This window comes from Bactrocera neohumeralis, unplaced genomic scaffold (assembly GCF_024586455.1).
Source record: "Bactrocera neohumeralis isolate Rockhampton unplaced genomic scaffold, APGP_CSIRO_Bneo_wtdbg2-racon-allhic-juicebox.fasta_v2 cluster09, whole genome shotgun sequence".
NCBI classification, from domain to species: Eukaryota; Metazoa; Arthropoda; class Insecta; order Diptera; family Tephritidae; genus Bactrocera; species Bactrocera neohumeralis.
In genome coordinates, this window is record NW_026089622.1 from 36146148 (window position 1) to 36161496 (window position 15349).

The 15349-nt window shown below is 34.2% G+C and overlaps 1 protein-coding gene across 2 annotated transcripts in view; it reads right to left on the bottom strand.

Annotated features, from left to right (window-relative positions):
- Positions 1-5376: 5376 nt before the first annotated feature.
- Positions 5377-15349, bottom strand: part of LOC126764145 (uncharacterized) — a 147365-nt gene continuing 137392 nt past the window's right edge. For both annotated transcript variants that reach the window (XM_050481944.1, XM_050481943.1), the window contains 2 exons: positions 6206-6357; positions 5377-5928 (listed from right to left, as the gene is read on the bottom strand). In XM_050481944.1, coding sequence (XP_050337901.1) covers positions 5712-5928; positions 6206-6357 — 369 coding nt within the window. In that variant the 3' untranslated portion in view covers positions 5377-5711. The remainder of the gene's footprint in view (positions 5929-6205; positions 6358-15349) is intronic.

A 15349-nucleotide genomic window follows, 5' to 3' on the forward strand; every position in this document is an offset into this window, starting at 1 on the left:
TAAAAACATCGATACCACACGAGTTAAGACAATAAATCCTGACGCACCAAATTTTTATTTGCGAACTACTGAATCACAAAAAACCGCTTGGATCTTCCACGAGGAAATTACTTAAAACACACGTCAAGGGTTGTTAAGGACTGAGTGCTTTATTAAGCTCCGAGACAATTAAACCCTACATGAATGAACCTGTCTGGGGAACCAGACTCACTATTCTCAAAGAGAAAATAGAAGCAGATTAGAATAGCATAACATCTGCAGAGTTAACGATTCGACAAGAATCGAAACCACGGCGGGTGCGAAAAGTTATAGACGGCAACCCAACTACGATATATACTAAAATGTTTCAGAAGTTAATTTTTTACTTAATGTAAACTTTTTTAATGTAATTTTTGAGTTAAATAATTATTTTTTGTTGTTATTAGAAAAAAAGAATTGCTATTAAAAGACTACTACTAAGTTAACACTGTATCCACACATTTTTCTAAAAAAAAAGTTCTCTGTGGAAGTTTTTAGTAAGCAAAGCGACAAAATCTACACAAAAACTTCCCAACGCGCTAAAAATGTTATTCCATGGGTTGTATGAGTACACTCTTCAATGGAAGGCATTGGATATTTTAGTAAGATTCTGCTCCAGCGCACCATAGTTGTTCATAGTTGCAGATTATTTTGACGATTTAACCCTGTTTGAATTGATCATCCGGAAGTCCAAATTATAAGCTTTTGGACTAGAGTTTGTGGTCAGAATTACCATGACCAGTTGAATACTCCACAGAAATTTTGGGAGTCTCAAAAAATCTCTCTAGCATCATTGTCAATACCAATAGAAATTGAGGGTTCTTCTACTGATCAATGGCCGTTTGGGGGCTTATGTGAAAGCAAAAGGTAACATATTCGAGTAAAATTTTGTACATCGGTCTTTATCTCATGTGTTATTAAATAAAATTAACTTTCAACTGTTTCAAGATACATCCGAATTTTATAACTTTATTATGAAATAATTAGTTAAAATGTTATCGCTTTATTAATTATTGAGTTATTTAATTTAAAGTCAAATAACCTAATGGATTGCAAGACTATGTTATTAGAGAAATAGGCGGTGTAGCCTGCGCTGCCAGATCTGTGGATTTTTCCGGATTTTGAACCGCAAAAGGCTTGCGGATTTACACCCACATTACTCCTGACATTCCATGTCAATAGAGCTTTTTTCTTTATTAATGTAATATGAGTTTGGAAGAAAAAACATATCGTTTTATCTTCTCAAATAGCCAATATAGAAAAAATCACATTGTTTGCTACTATAACTATTTTTTTTTTAATATTTAATAAGTATTTGTCGCAGCAAGATTGTCATTTCGTGACATCGTAGTAGCGCAGCGAAATTCGGCTGTGTTCACTTTTTACACTTTTCTCACTGAGTTCTAAAACACCACTCCAGAAGGAATCTTTCTCTGCTAACCACCGAACCACACTCGGCGATAGCGTCACCACGCTGGCGCCCCGCTAAAACGGTACTTCCCAAAGCGACAACATGGAGACAACCAATCGCCGCACAATCAACGGCTGACGCAATAATGAAAAACTTAGTCTTCTAATGAAATTCCCTAAATTGTATACACATACACTCACACACGCATACCAATATCCACACACTATTAGGGTGTGCCGATACGGCCATCCTGACCATTACACGACCTCGTGCAATTTTACAAAAAAATGCTATGTTATTATTCAATCAACTTATAAAATTTTATTCAAATGTAACTTCCAATTTTTCATCTAATCTTATAATTTACATTGACAAATTACATCTTCATATTTCTGTTTCCTTCTTAACTAACACAAAATCCCTTACTTTAACACAGCTCATTTTCACATTATCATTAACCACACATGTTTTACATTATAATACCCAGTGCGTCACACACTGTGATCAAAACAATTGTTTTGCACTTGTGCCCACATTATTATTACAAACATTATTATAAGCCCTTAAGGCAACTGTACTGTCTCTTTGAACTTTCAATTTCCTCATTACTGTCTCTTTCAACAGTGCCTCTTTCAACTTTCTTTATTACTGTCTCTTTCAACAGTGTCTTTTTCAACTTCTACATTACTGTCACATAATAAATTCATTAATCAATCAAATACTCCACACACCATGATCAAAACAGCTAACATTAGTATGTTTTGCAATTGTGCTTGCATTATTATCTGAGTACTCTGCCATTCTCTTTGGCCTGCCATTCATATATTTTGTCATTCTTATTCATTTACTTCACTCTCTTTAGTGATTTCAGCATTCTCAACATTTTCATTCTCACTTTCTACTGTGGCTTCAACGCTCTTAATACTCTCAATATTTTCATTTTCACTCTCTTTACCGTTCGCAACTAATTCTCTACTTGCAACAACATCCTCATCATCACCATCATACTCATTCGGTTCCTCGGGCACTTGCGCCTCTGACAACCTTTTCAAATCTTCGCGTGCATATCCACAACATACCCCATTGATCAAGAATTCCAAAATGTACCTGTCACCTGTCTTTCTTCACCTTCAAGCAACACAAAATTTCCAACTTTATGTCCAACTACTTTTGCCCTACCTTTACCAAACCGCCTTTCATCACAAACTGCAGTGGCTAACGCATTCTTTGCAGCTTGCGCTTTTACGTTTGGCAGGTCAACAACATTTTTTATGTCGCTAGGTGGAAGTAATCCTAATGCTACCTTTCCCAACAACATTTCTAAAGGACTTGCTTTCGAAATGCATTGGTTGTACAATTGATTGCCAACTGCACCTCTCCTAACACATGCTGCCAAGACTGAGTTCCAGTTGCAATCGCCGTTAGCATATTTTTTAACGTGCTCATGGTTCGCTCCACTTGACCATTAGCTCGACTTGCACCAGTGGCTATCAAATGCAAGTTTATATTCTGATCTGAACAGAATTGATTGAACTTTGCGCCTGTAAACACCTTCCCTGGTCAGCTATTATTCGGTTTGGTACTCCAAACAATGAAACAGCGGATTGAACGGCTTTTACGCAACTCTCACTGTCTAATTTAAGGCTATGACTAAGATAGACGTATTTGGTAAACGCGTCTACCTGAACAATAACATAATTCTTCTGGTCACTCTTGCCACTTAATTTTCCTGTTATATCGATGTGGATTGTGTGCCAAGGAGTAGCGACTTTGGTATTGAATGCAATTCAGCCTGTATTTTCCCTGAGGTGGATTTTGACATTTTGCAAGTGATGCAGTTGTCAACAAATTTTTTAACATATTTTGACATATTGTCAAACCAGTAAAAGTCATAAGTTTCATCCAATGTCTTATCAAAACCTAAATGCATTATTGACTCATGAACCTGGTTTATAACAGACCATATGAAAGTTCGTGGCACCACTGGTAAACAACGTGTTCTGCCATTTCTCTGTATTTCCCGTCCTCAGTTCATAGGTTTTCGCAATATCTTCAGGCAGAGAAAACGCTGTTAATTTTTTTACAATTTCGACTATGTCCGAATCTCGACGCTGTTCGGCAATAGGCCAGTTGCTTGAAATTTCAGCTAAATTTACTCTTCTCTCATCGACTAATTTTGTAGCCGAAGTAGACTTTGTTAAAGGAGGATTTCTCAATAAAAAGTCAACATGTGCCATTCTTTTCCCTTCTCTATACTGAATATCGAATGTGAATGACTGCAAATAAGCCCACCAACGTTGTGCTCTGGGGGTTAAATCTAGTTTATTTTTTGACGCTTTTAGTGAGTTGCAGTCAGTATAAACAATAAAGTTCCTGCCCAACAAATAATGTCGAAAATGTTTAATGGAGTTTACAACAGCTAAGGTTTTCAATTCATATGAGTGATATCTTGATTTTGCGGGTGAAGTAGTTTTGCTATAGTTTTCTATTACTTGAGGTTTGTTATTAATTCTATGTAATAAAATTGCACCGAAGCCAGTACAACTTGCGTCTGTTTGCAATTCGATTGGATAAATTGGGTCAAAGATAACAAGAACTGGTTTTTCTGTAAGAATGGCAATGAACTCAGTGTTTTAATACGTGATCAATTTAGGAATGACAGAGCAATTTGTCAAAGCGTGGAAGAATATTGTTGTGCTGACATTTGTAAAAAATTTCCGAATGTATGTAGTATGGTAATGAAACACACAAATTATTTCAAGGTTATAACTGTCCCGGAAATCATAAATAATGAAACACACAAATTATATCAAGGTTATAACTGTCCCGGAAATTGAAGCTGGAAAAGTTTTATGTTGATAGTCGAATATTTCCCAGGCAACAACTAAGTTTCAAATTATGAAGACAAACTGGGACTATCTCTAGAAGCAAATTTGAGTATCAAGTTAAACTATTTCCGTAATAATCTGGATACATTTTCAGATAATTTTGGAAATTAAAGTAAGGACCAGGGTCAACTAGGATATAAAGTGGTGGAAGAAAGGTTGTTGATGGGATCAATTGTTACTGCTAGATCTTAAGAAAGGATCGTCGACTGTAAAATTATAAAAGAAATATAACATGTAGTATGTTTTCGATATCTGCCTTTATGTTTACTTCCATGTATTTTTTCAAAACAAAACAGATATTGCAAAGATTTCAGTTATTTGATTTCATGTTTTCTGCTTTTTCTTCTGAATAAGATTTTAAAATAAACGAGAGCGAATTTTACAAAACCATTTGTAATTTCATGAATCTAAGGCAACAAAACCACAGTGTAATCAATTGAATTAGGAGCTGGTGCGAGACGTGGATTACTGTCGAAGTAAAGTGTCTTGCAACAGATCTCCTTAATGTTACCAGTCAATAGATCGATTACTTCTGAGAAAAATGCTGGCTATTTTACATACATTTAAATAACATTTCACCGCAAACTGCGAGAGAATTTTCTCTCAAAACAATTTTATTCACAGCAAATCTGTGCGATTTTAGATGCGGACTTTGCAAAGATCCAGGCAAATATAATAATAATAATTGTAACAATTGTAGACATCATTGTTTTCAAAAATTTATAAAGCTAAATTTGATTAAATGATGTTTTCAAACTTTTTCTTTTGATAATTCCAATGTTAAAATAATAGGCAGTATATATACGCTCCAGAGGCCTTTTTTAATTTAGAGCACATAACCCTATTGACTCTTTTAGTTTAAGGACTTACAAACAACTGTTATGTGAACAAAACTATAATACTCTTCTTAGCAACTTTGTTGCGAGAGTATAAAAATAATTATATATAAATCATAAGCATATGTGCAATGCCTTGCATTCTTATATCAGTTAACGTCTCCCTTTTTATTTGTAAATAATAATAGTTTATTATAATAATATTTAATTTATCCCATAGATATATATTATGAATTCTGATTTTATTGGTTTGTTGTTCGAATCCACGTTTTTGTTGGAAACTAAGCACTAGTATGAAAGGTATAGTATGTACATATGTACATTTGTAAGAGCTAAATTATTATTATGATTCTCTTGGACATGAAGTAGATTACTATGATCGCTAAAATCTTTCGTTTTCGTTTTTCACGTTTTAATTAATAATTTCACAAATAAAATTAATCAAGTTGTCTGCAATTTTTAATTTCCTATATAGAATTCTGATTTCGTTCGCAACCAAGTAAATCAGATTTGGTTTACACAAGAACTCTTATTAATTTCATATACAAATACATCTAATTAATTTATTAATCCGGCTAGCAACTGCTTAGCAAACATTCGAAGTTGCAAAGGATCGCCTTCATTAAACTCATTAAATATAAATTCCATTTCCTTTTTCAAACCATCCGATATTGAAGTTCTTATTCGTTCCTTGAATAAATTCGTAATTGGTGACAATATTAATCCACTTAATTCTCTTAGTATTTGAATTTGATCCAATTGAACATGTATTTTTCTGTAAACACAACATTAGAAATAATATAGTATACATATACTTATGTATGAATGCATTTTACGAAAACTGAAGTTAAATCGAATCCTTTGAACTCCTGCTAGATATCCGTTTTGAATTTATGAATAAGATACCTCTAATATACATATGTATGTATGTGGATACGAATTTAGTATGAACGGCAATGAATAAATTATACTTATTTTTTTATTGATGCCAATTAATTCTTCTGACACTGCGAGAGTAACACATAATTACGAATCTACATTCTTGTTCTTACCTGTAGTCGAGAATGCGAAAATCGTGGAGAGCTAAGCTAATATTTGTCACGTCTATTGCTATTTCCGAACGAATAATTGTATCTTCCAATTTACCTATTACCTTTCCATAACCGTCAATGGGCATTACTTGAAGAAGAAAGTTGTATTCAAACTGAAAAGTAGTAAGAAATTTGTTACAAAGTTTAAATTTAACTCCAAGTCTATAAAAATGGTATGTATTTCAATATTACCATAATGAAATTTAATTAATTAATGTATCAATGCACTTTGTTGCCAGTTTACAATTTTTTCATATTGTCCACGTTCTAACTGGGTATGTCTGAATTCTTTATTGATATATTTGATTGTCTAATGACCTTCGGAATGGTGTAATATTTCATAGGAATATATGAACTTCATTATTACGCACTGCTGCACATTGAACAGACAAGCTTCTATCATTAATTTAAAAAGAATTTCTGCACAAACTTCCCTTAGTCCTCGTGAACCTAATATGTATCTCTAATATCCCAATACGATAAACGAGCTAATAAAACTGTTTACGATTTAGTAACAACACATCATTTGATTTTGGTTTTTCTATGTTGTATCTTCTAATTAATATAATAATAATATTTTATTCATTAAGTCATCAGTATTTAGATGGCGCAATATTGAACTTCCAGCAGTCTGTGGGCCTTATCATTGTACAAACCTATGCCTATACAATAACCCTTGTATACTTTTCTTCTCCAGAAATTTCTTATATCGATTCCTCTCTTTTGTATTTAACACTTTTGGCACAATATGTTTCGTAATACATTTAAAAAGAAATGTTAAATAGGGTATAAGTCGGCGCAAGTTTTTAATCGATATCGATCGATTTAAAATTATGATAAATGAAATAAAATATGTTTGAAACAGTTTATTATTATAATTACAAAATAATATTTTGGCGAAAAAACATTTTTTTAACGTGAAATTTGCATGTCACTTGGAGGCAAAAACACAGACACTTTTGCAAATACCGGAAATAAATTTCATTTAATACTGTACATACCCATAAAGAAAAATTTTTAGTGAATTAAGTGGAAGGTTGTATTCGGAAAATATTTGTTTTATAGCATCAGCATTTTATTGTAAACAAATATATTTTGATATTAGTAATCATTTTTAAATATATTAGGTTAGTTTTCGAACTGCTAACTACTACTATCTAGCCAACTTTCTGCTGGAAATCGTTAAACAAGCGAGAGATGACGAATTTTATTTGATTTTGTTTATTTTCATTGTTTTGAACATCATTTTGATATTTTCCTGCTACTTTATGAATTTTTTACTATCGTTACATATGTAACATATTTCGTGTGTTAATAAATATTTTCTTTTTGGAGAAGAATACTGTTGATTTTGGGCTCTGCACCAGGGACATCAACCGCAGAAAAGATATTTGCTAAGTTGTAAAGAGGCGAAAGCTCTGTGCAAGGTGGGTGCCGCTCAAGTTCATAATCCAATAAAAAAAACGAATACCTTATTCTGAAAAGTGTTTGAGTGCGCTATCATTGTAATAAAACCGAATTTTTGCGTCGGTGTATGGCAATAAAAACATGGCTTCATCATTTCACTGTAATCGAACCAGTCTTTAAGCTCCGAAAGACGAAAAAGTCGTCTGGTAAGGTTATGGTATCAGTCTTTTTGGGATGCACGTGGTATAATATTCATCGACTGATTACTGAGCCAGTTCTGAATAGACTAATAGAAGTATGAATGCATTTATGTCCTTCGCCCAAAAGAAAAGTAGCCGCAATACCCTGACGACGAAAATGTCAATTTTTTTGTGATATTTAAAATATCTGATGGGTTCCTTCTAAAAGAAAATGTCCAGGAGAACATCCAGCATAATTTTTTTTTACTTACTTCTTTTTTTTTTGAAGTAATAAAATTACCAAGTGATTCTTACAAGAATTTTAAAAACATGCTTATGATTTTAAATATAATTTTGGTATTTATGAACTGTACTGACTTTTAAAATAAAGAGATAAAAAGCATCCTACGCCCGTCCACTGCTCCAAATCGATTCAGCAGTTCTTGAGTTATAAAAGGTGTAACCAAGGCGACTTAATTGTATACTATACTTTATATGTATATAGATTACACCTCATCTCCTTTTTGCATGGTTAACTGAGAAGAGGGCAGCGAGACGCATTTGCAGATAGAAAAAGGTTGGAGGCCGATGTGCGTGAATACGAAGAGATTGACAAGCTGACCAACAGGTGTAATGCTCGAAAATTCTACGAAAAAATGCGGCGACTAATAGAAGATTTCAAGACTGGAGCATACTCTTGTAGAACCCCCAGAGGTGATCTAGTGACTGATGCCCAGAGCATACTAAAATTATGGAGGGCACACTTATCCAGCCTGCTGAATGGCAGTGAAAGCATAACACCAGGATATGACGAACCCGATTCCCCAATCGATGACAGTGGAGCAGACGTTCCATTGTCTCACCATGAAGAAGTTCGAATAGCAATTACCCATCTGAAGAACAACAAAGCGTGAAGAATTAAAGCTCATTGTACACAAACGGATTGGACCTTATAAGTGTGGATTTAGACCTGACCAGATATTCACCATGCGCCAAATCTTGGAAAAGACACGTAAAAAGAGGATCAACACACACCACCTCTTCATCGGTTTTAAAGCTTGTTTTGTCAGCACGAAAATGAGTTATTTAAGCCGGCTGTGAAAACTGACGTTGAGCAATACCAAAAGCTCATGAGGATCGGGAAAGACCTCCCCTTGCCGTTCCATACACGAGGTTTCAGATAAGGCGACTTCCTATCGTGCGACTTTTTCAATCTATTGTTTGAGAAAACAATTCGAGCTGTAGAACTTAATCGAGCAGGTACAATCTTACGCCAATGATCAGGCCGACCGCCACCACGTCGTTAGTTCTGCTTTCCCCAGAATGGATAAGAAAGCGAAGCAGACGGCTCTGGTAGTAAACGAGGGCTAGACGAAATATCTCCTGTTATCAAAAAAAGAGTCGTCGCACACGCACTCGAATAACGCTTGCTAACAGGTGCTACTTCGGTCTGAGTGAGCAAATGAAAAGTAAAGTCCTCTCTCGACGAACAAAGACCAAATTCTACAAGCTACTCATCATCCACGCCCTGCTTTATGGTGCATAGGCATTGACGATGACAATATCTCATGAGTTGACTTTGCGAGTTTTCCAGAGAAAGGTTCTCGGAAAATCTATGGACCTTTGCGCATTGGTAACTGCGAGTATCACAGTCGATGGAACGGTAAGCTGTACGAAATATACGGCGATATTGATATAGTTGAGAGAATTAAAAGACAGCGGCTACGCTGGCTAGGTCATATTTTCTGAATGGACGAAAACACTCCAGCTCTGAAAGTATTCGGCGCAGTCCCGCTGGGGGAAGCAGAGGAAGACGAAAACCTGCACTCCGGTGGAAAGACCAGGTGGAGAAGGACCTGGCTTCGCTTGGAATCTCCAATTGGCGCCACGTAGCTAAAAGAAGAAACGACTGGGGCGCTGTTGTTAACTCGGTTATAACCGCGTAAGAGCTGTCTACTACAATAACGAAGAAGAAGAAAAACTGGGACAGTAAATAACTCGTGGCGCTGTCTACGCCAATAAAGAAGAAGAAGAAAAACTGGAACAGTAAAAAATCAAATTTTTATATAAAATTTACTTTGGTAGGTGGATTAGTAAATCGATCTATTTGTACCATGAGAATTTACACGGTATTATAAGTGTACATATGTATAGTAAAAGAAACAGACAAAGAATATTCGGGGAATGGTAAAATACCAATAATAAATTTCAAATGATCTTCTAGTTCTGTCGCCAGTTTCAAACTCGTATTACGATAACATGTTCTAAAATGAACCTGTATTTTCGTAAGGAATTTAGATAAAGCTGATAGATAACTTTTTCGACCTAGATTCAAGTATTCGTAGGCAGGAGTAGCTTCCATTATGTTATATACTCACCAATTGGTTCTCATAATCGCTCTCACGAATTCAAAGCACTGCACATTTAAATAAAGACAATAGATTAACGATGGGCAGCAAGGAACTGCGACTGAGAAATATGTAACCTTACATTTTGAGAATATTTGTATTCTTTCATGAAGCAAGCAATTTCATGCTTTTTTTTATTAATTTTTTATATATTACGATTAAAAAAATTATGTTGGGTTCCAAAACAATTAACTTTGTTGTCTTTAAATATAATATCTTAAAACACAAAATGTTTTTATAACACCCAAAAGCATTCATAAAAATTATTTCATAACACTTACAAGTATTCATAATCATAAAAAATTTCATGCAGCGCACATTTGCTTTAGCGGCACGACCATACACACCATCTCTCTTCCTCAAACCAATCGAATACTTTTAACCACTCTCTACGGAATTTTTGCTTTGAGGGTGAGGCAATCATTCGTCAATAATAATAATATTGTCAAGAACTGTCATCCGTACAGCTTCGACGTCGAAATACTGGGTTAAGACGAATTAAACATAATTCAGACTGTCATCAAGCCTAAGATTTTAGGCGGTACATTTGACAGCCTGTGCTTTTGCACTCTATATACGACCGTATTTAAAGCCAAAGTACAGAGACGCAACAAAATCCCCAAGTCGCGAGCCCGCAGCTTCTGGAAAATGACAAAGAAACGTTGTTAGTAACTGTATAATGCATTGCGCAATGCATTCATATGTTACAAGTGTTTAGATTCACTCCATAGTGGTAAACACAATGACTGCGACAGATTGCAGCAGCACGACAGTGAACTGAAAACGTCGTTGTTCATCTTACTACATGTACATTTTGAGAAGCAACAACAACACAATGGCCGGCATGTACACAAAACAACGCAGTTGTCCATTTTGTATGTACACAATTTCGTTGTGGCCATACTAATTCCTTTCACTTCAATGAAATTTTAATATTTTGTTCAAAGTGAAATTTTTTATGCAAAAAATAAGTAAATAGGTAAATATTTTTACTTTAAATTATCAATTGTTATTACAAATGATATAATAGAGCCATAATATAGCTATTTTATGCTTTTATTTGTAAAATAACTTCAAGTTTGTTAGAGCTGTGAATAATTTTACATTTTACATATTAGTGGCATCACCACTCTACCTCCTCTTTCTATCTTCCATTCTACTGTCAACTCTACTGTCGTCGTACTGTCGTTGGCAAATATAGGAGAATATTGAAGTTAGCGAGAACGACAACTGTCGGCCTGCAGTCGTGTAGTCGTGCAGCTGTCAAAATAACAGTGTCCATAAGAACGTGTGTATTTTAATATTTGACAGATGTAGTTTGCAGTCTGTCGCTCTCTATGTGTTAAGCGCTTATGACTTACGTGCAGCTAACGCACTTACATAAATAACCTGGTATACACACACACCTGGTGCTCTGTTATCAGTTAACAGATTGCAATTACTGTGTGCATTAGTATTTGGAGTATGTGTGTTTTGTATATGTATATTAGTTTTATGAATTCAATTAATTTATGTTTTATTCGTTTCGACAATGATTTTCACATTTTTAGCAGCAAGTTTCAAAATACAATTTTGTAATCATTGCACTTGACATTTAGTGGAGTGAATATTATTCTTGTTTAACTTATTTTACATATAAAATATTAATGATTAACGCTATTATCCAAACTAAAGTTTGCCAAAAGTAACCATTTACGTGATGAAAATTTATACCTTTTAATTCTATTTTTTGAGGCGTTCTATTTGCTGTTTAAGATGCACACAGCATAGCCTTAGCATAACAATGTAAAGTACATATGTGCTCTACTCTACTCCGAGTTTTGATAGGTAAAAAACTATAGCTGGAGCTATGCAAATCATTTTGGCACTTGTTGCGTCAAGTGCCTTTATAAATCTAAAATCAAATATTTTAAGAAATGTGTTAATAAAATGAATTATATAATAATTGAATAAATTATAAATTTTTTTTTATTATGTAAAATATTTACCATTTTCATATTACCAAAAACATCATATATTCCAAATGTATTACAATACTCAATTACTATGAATTTTCGAAATTAATTTTAACTACATATACTTTCCCCCTTTTTATATACATTAGGGTGTTTTTTTTTTTTTGAACTATTAATTTTTTTCAGTCCCGTCACGAAATTTCCTTGGAAATACCCCAAAAAAAATTCTCTGAAAATTTTAGCCCAAAATATTAACATTAAGAACTGGACCGAGGCATGTAAAAATTTTCCATAGAAAATACACTACAATCCTGAATTTTTATCTTTAAATTCCTACAGATCAGAGGTATTTTATGGCATCGCTTTGACTTTAGACGCATGTTTCTCAGAATTGTTCATTCTACGAAAGTGCCCAGAGCAACAAAGTCGAAACTCACACCAGCGAGGTATTCAAACCTGAATTTTCCTAGGAATTTGCATGTTTTTGTATAACTGACAAGAGCTATAGCGTCTAAAGTCAAAGCGATGCCATAAAATACGTCTGATCTGTGGGAATTTAAAGATACAAATGAGGATTGTAGTGTATTTTCTATGGAAAAGTTTTACATGCCTTGGTCCAGTTCTTAATGTTAATATTAAGGGCTAAAAATTTCAGGGAATTTTTTTTATGGTATTTCCAAGGAAATTTCGTGACGGGACTAAAAAAAATTAATAGTTCATTAAAAAATAACACCCTAATATACATATTTACCACTAATTTAAGATGTTAGGTTAAGTTTTAGGCTACACCATGAAACTCTGGTAATAAAGAATTCTATTGTTCAAAAACCATAATCGCGAACGGACGTTTTCTTAACCGGCATCTTTTAAATTCGCTTAGGCACAGGCACGTTCTAAGTAATTCGCGCAACCCAACTAATTTGTTTGTCCTCAAAAAACCTTTAGAATTCTTCAGCACTTTTGAATATTTATTTCTTGCGTAAAATGGCACCGCCAAAGAAAACCTTCAACGTACTTACATACTTACTATGAAGAGAATGATAACGACCGCGTGAAATGTAAAACATTTTCGCGTGTTTTTAATTTAAAGAAACTTTTACTATTGCATGACATACGACCTGTGCAAAAAGAAAACAATTCTGATTCCAAAAAGAACATGAAACATCAACAGGTAAAAGTTCAAATCAGTAAAAAAATTTTAGTTCGTTCATACATTTGTCTTGTCACTGAAGACGGCGTTCCGTTCAATGTGCTTAATTCTAACGATATGCGCAATATAATTGATCCTATATGTCAAGGTTTTAAAGACAAAAGTGGAAAAAAATTCATACTAAATGGAAACAAGTGTAAAGCTGTACTAGAACAAGTAGCAGCGAATATTAAACTCGGAATACATGAAGAATGTAAAAACCGTCTGATATCTTTAAAAATTGATAGTGCAACACGGCTTGATCGAAACATATTCGGCATCAGTGCGCAATTCATTTGCAAAAATGAAATTAAATCGCGAATTCTTGGTATGGTGGAACTCAAAGGAGCTGGGTCAAGTGCATCCAAAAATCTGGCCAAAGAAATTGTATCCGTTTTAGACAAATATGAAATAGCACTAAGCCAAATTGTATTAATTACATCGGATAACGGTGCCAATATGATAAAAGTTCAAAAATTTTATCACAAATTCATACAGACGCTGATGACGATTGACTGGCAAATCGACCTTTTCGCCAGAAAATGTATTATGTCGATGTGCAGCAGAAGCATTGACGTACAGTGCAAATCTAACCAAATATCGCATAATCGACAAAACATCTTTTCTTTATTTGAAACAAAACAGAAATAATTTCATTAGTGACCGACGCTTGGTGAAATACAATTTTGGGCATATGTCGATTTCTTCGGAAATGTTGTCTTCCAAAGCTGGAATAGTTGCTGGCTTATTTCTGTAGACTTTAGACACACAACTGCCCATGCAAAAATGCACTGTTTGGTGTGGTTTGTACGCTGGTGGAATCATTGTACCGTATTTTTTTCAAAGATGCTGTTACGCAACTTGGTTGACATGTGGTTTCAACAAGATGGCGCTTGACGTTACAAAAAATACTACTAAATATTAGGGAGTATTTGTTTCAGTGCCGAAATCTAACCAAATACATTCGGAAGCCATCAAACGGTTACTGTTTTGTTTGAGTTAAGAAATTTTACATTACCTGGATTGCCCAACTAGATGGGGATCTACTTATAACATGATTGACCAACTGAATAAAGCGAAAAGTATATTAAGCCTTATTGAAACTGTAGAAAATAATTCACAAGATGAACATATGTATAGCAGTGAATGAACTGTTATGGGACTTCATGGACTCCTACGTTGCACTACGGAAACTTCTATGCTCTGTGGCTGGTTTGCAAACTGTCTACGAATCAGATTGTAACAACAAGCACTTCAAGTAAAGATTCCATTATTTATACAATTGGAGAGATGCTTATTGAAAGTATGGAAGCACGAACTAAAAAATTAGTGTCTAATGTTGGCTTTGACGCTTGTTTATACACTGCGCATCATCAGGTTAGCACCTACCCTCGTGTAAGTGCTTTAGGTTCGAAACATAAAGCGCTAATGTTTTTAAAATTAATAAAAATTATTTTTTTTTATGGCCCATTCAATTCCGAGTTAAATAAAACAAAAAATACTGGTTTTTTATTTTTGTAATATATTTTTTTGTTTTTTTTTTCGAAAAATAACATAAAAATTAACAATTCAAATTTGGTCATCAGGTTAGCACACATCATTTTTTTTTCATTGTTGAAAAGTTTCTTAACCATGAAATTTTATATAAAGTGTTACATATAGTAATTTTTACATTTTTATACAAAAATTAATAATGTGTCGATCCTCCCTTGTTGAGAATTACCTCATAGATTCGATTGGGAAGCGATTCATATAATTTTCCAATATAATTAAGTGATATGGTGGACCAAGCGTCCTTGATGCCTTCAATTAGCTCCTCTTTGTTGGAACATTGTTTCCCAGATTCGTAAACTTTACGAGCCAGCCATCCCCATACGTTTTCTATTATATTGATGTCGGGTGAATAAGGCGGCCACTGCATTAGACGGACATTGTGGTCCTCAATCCATGACTTAACCACCCGGGCA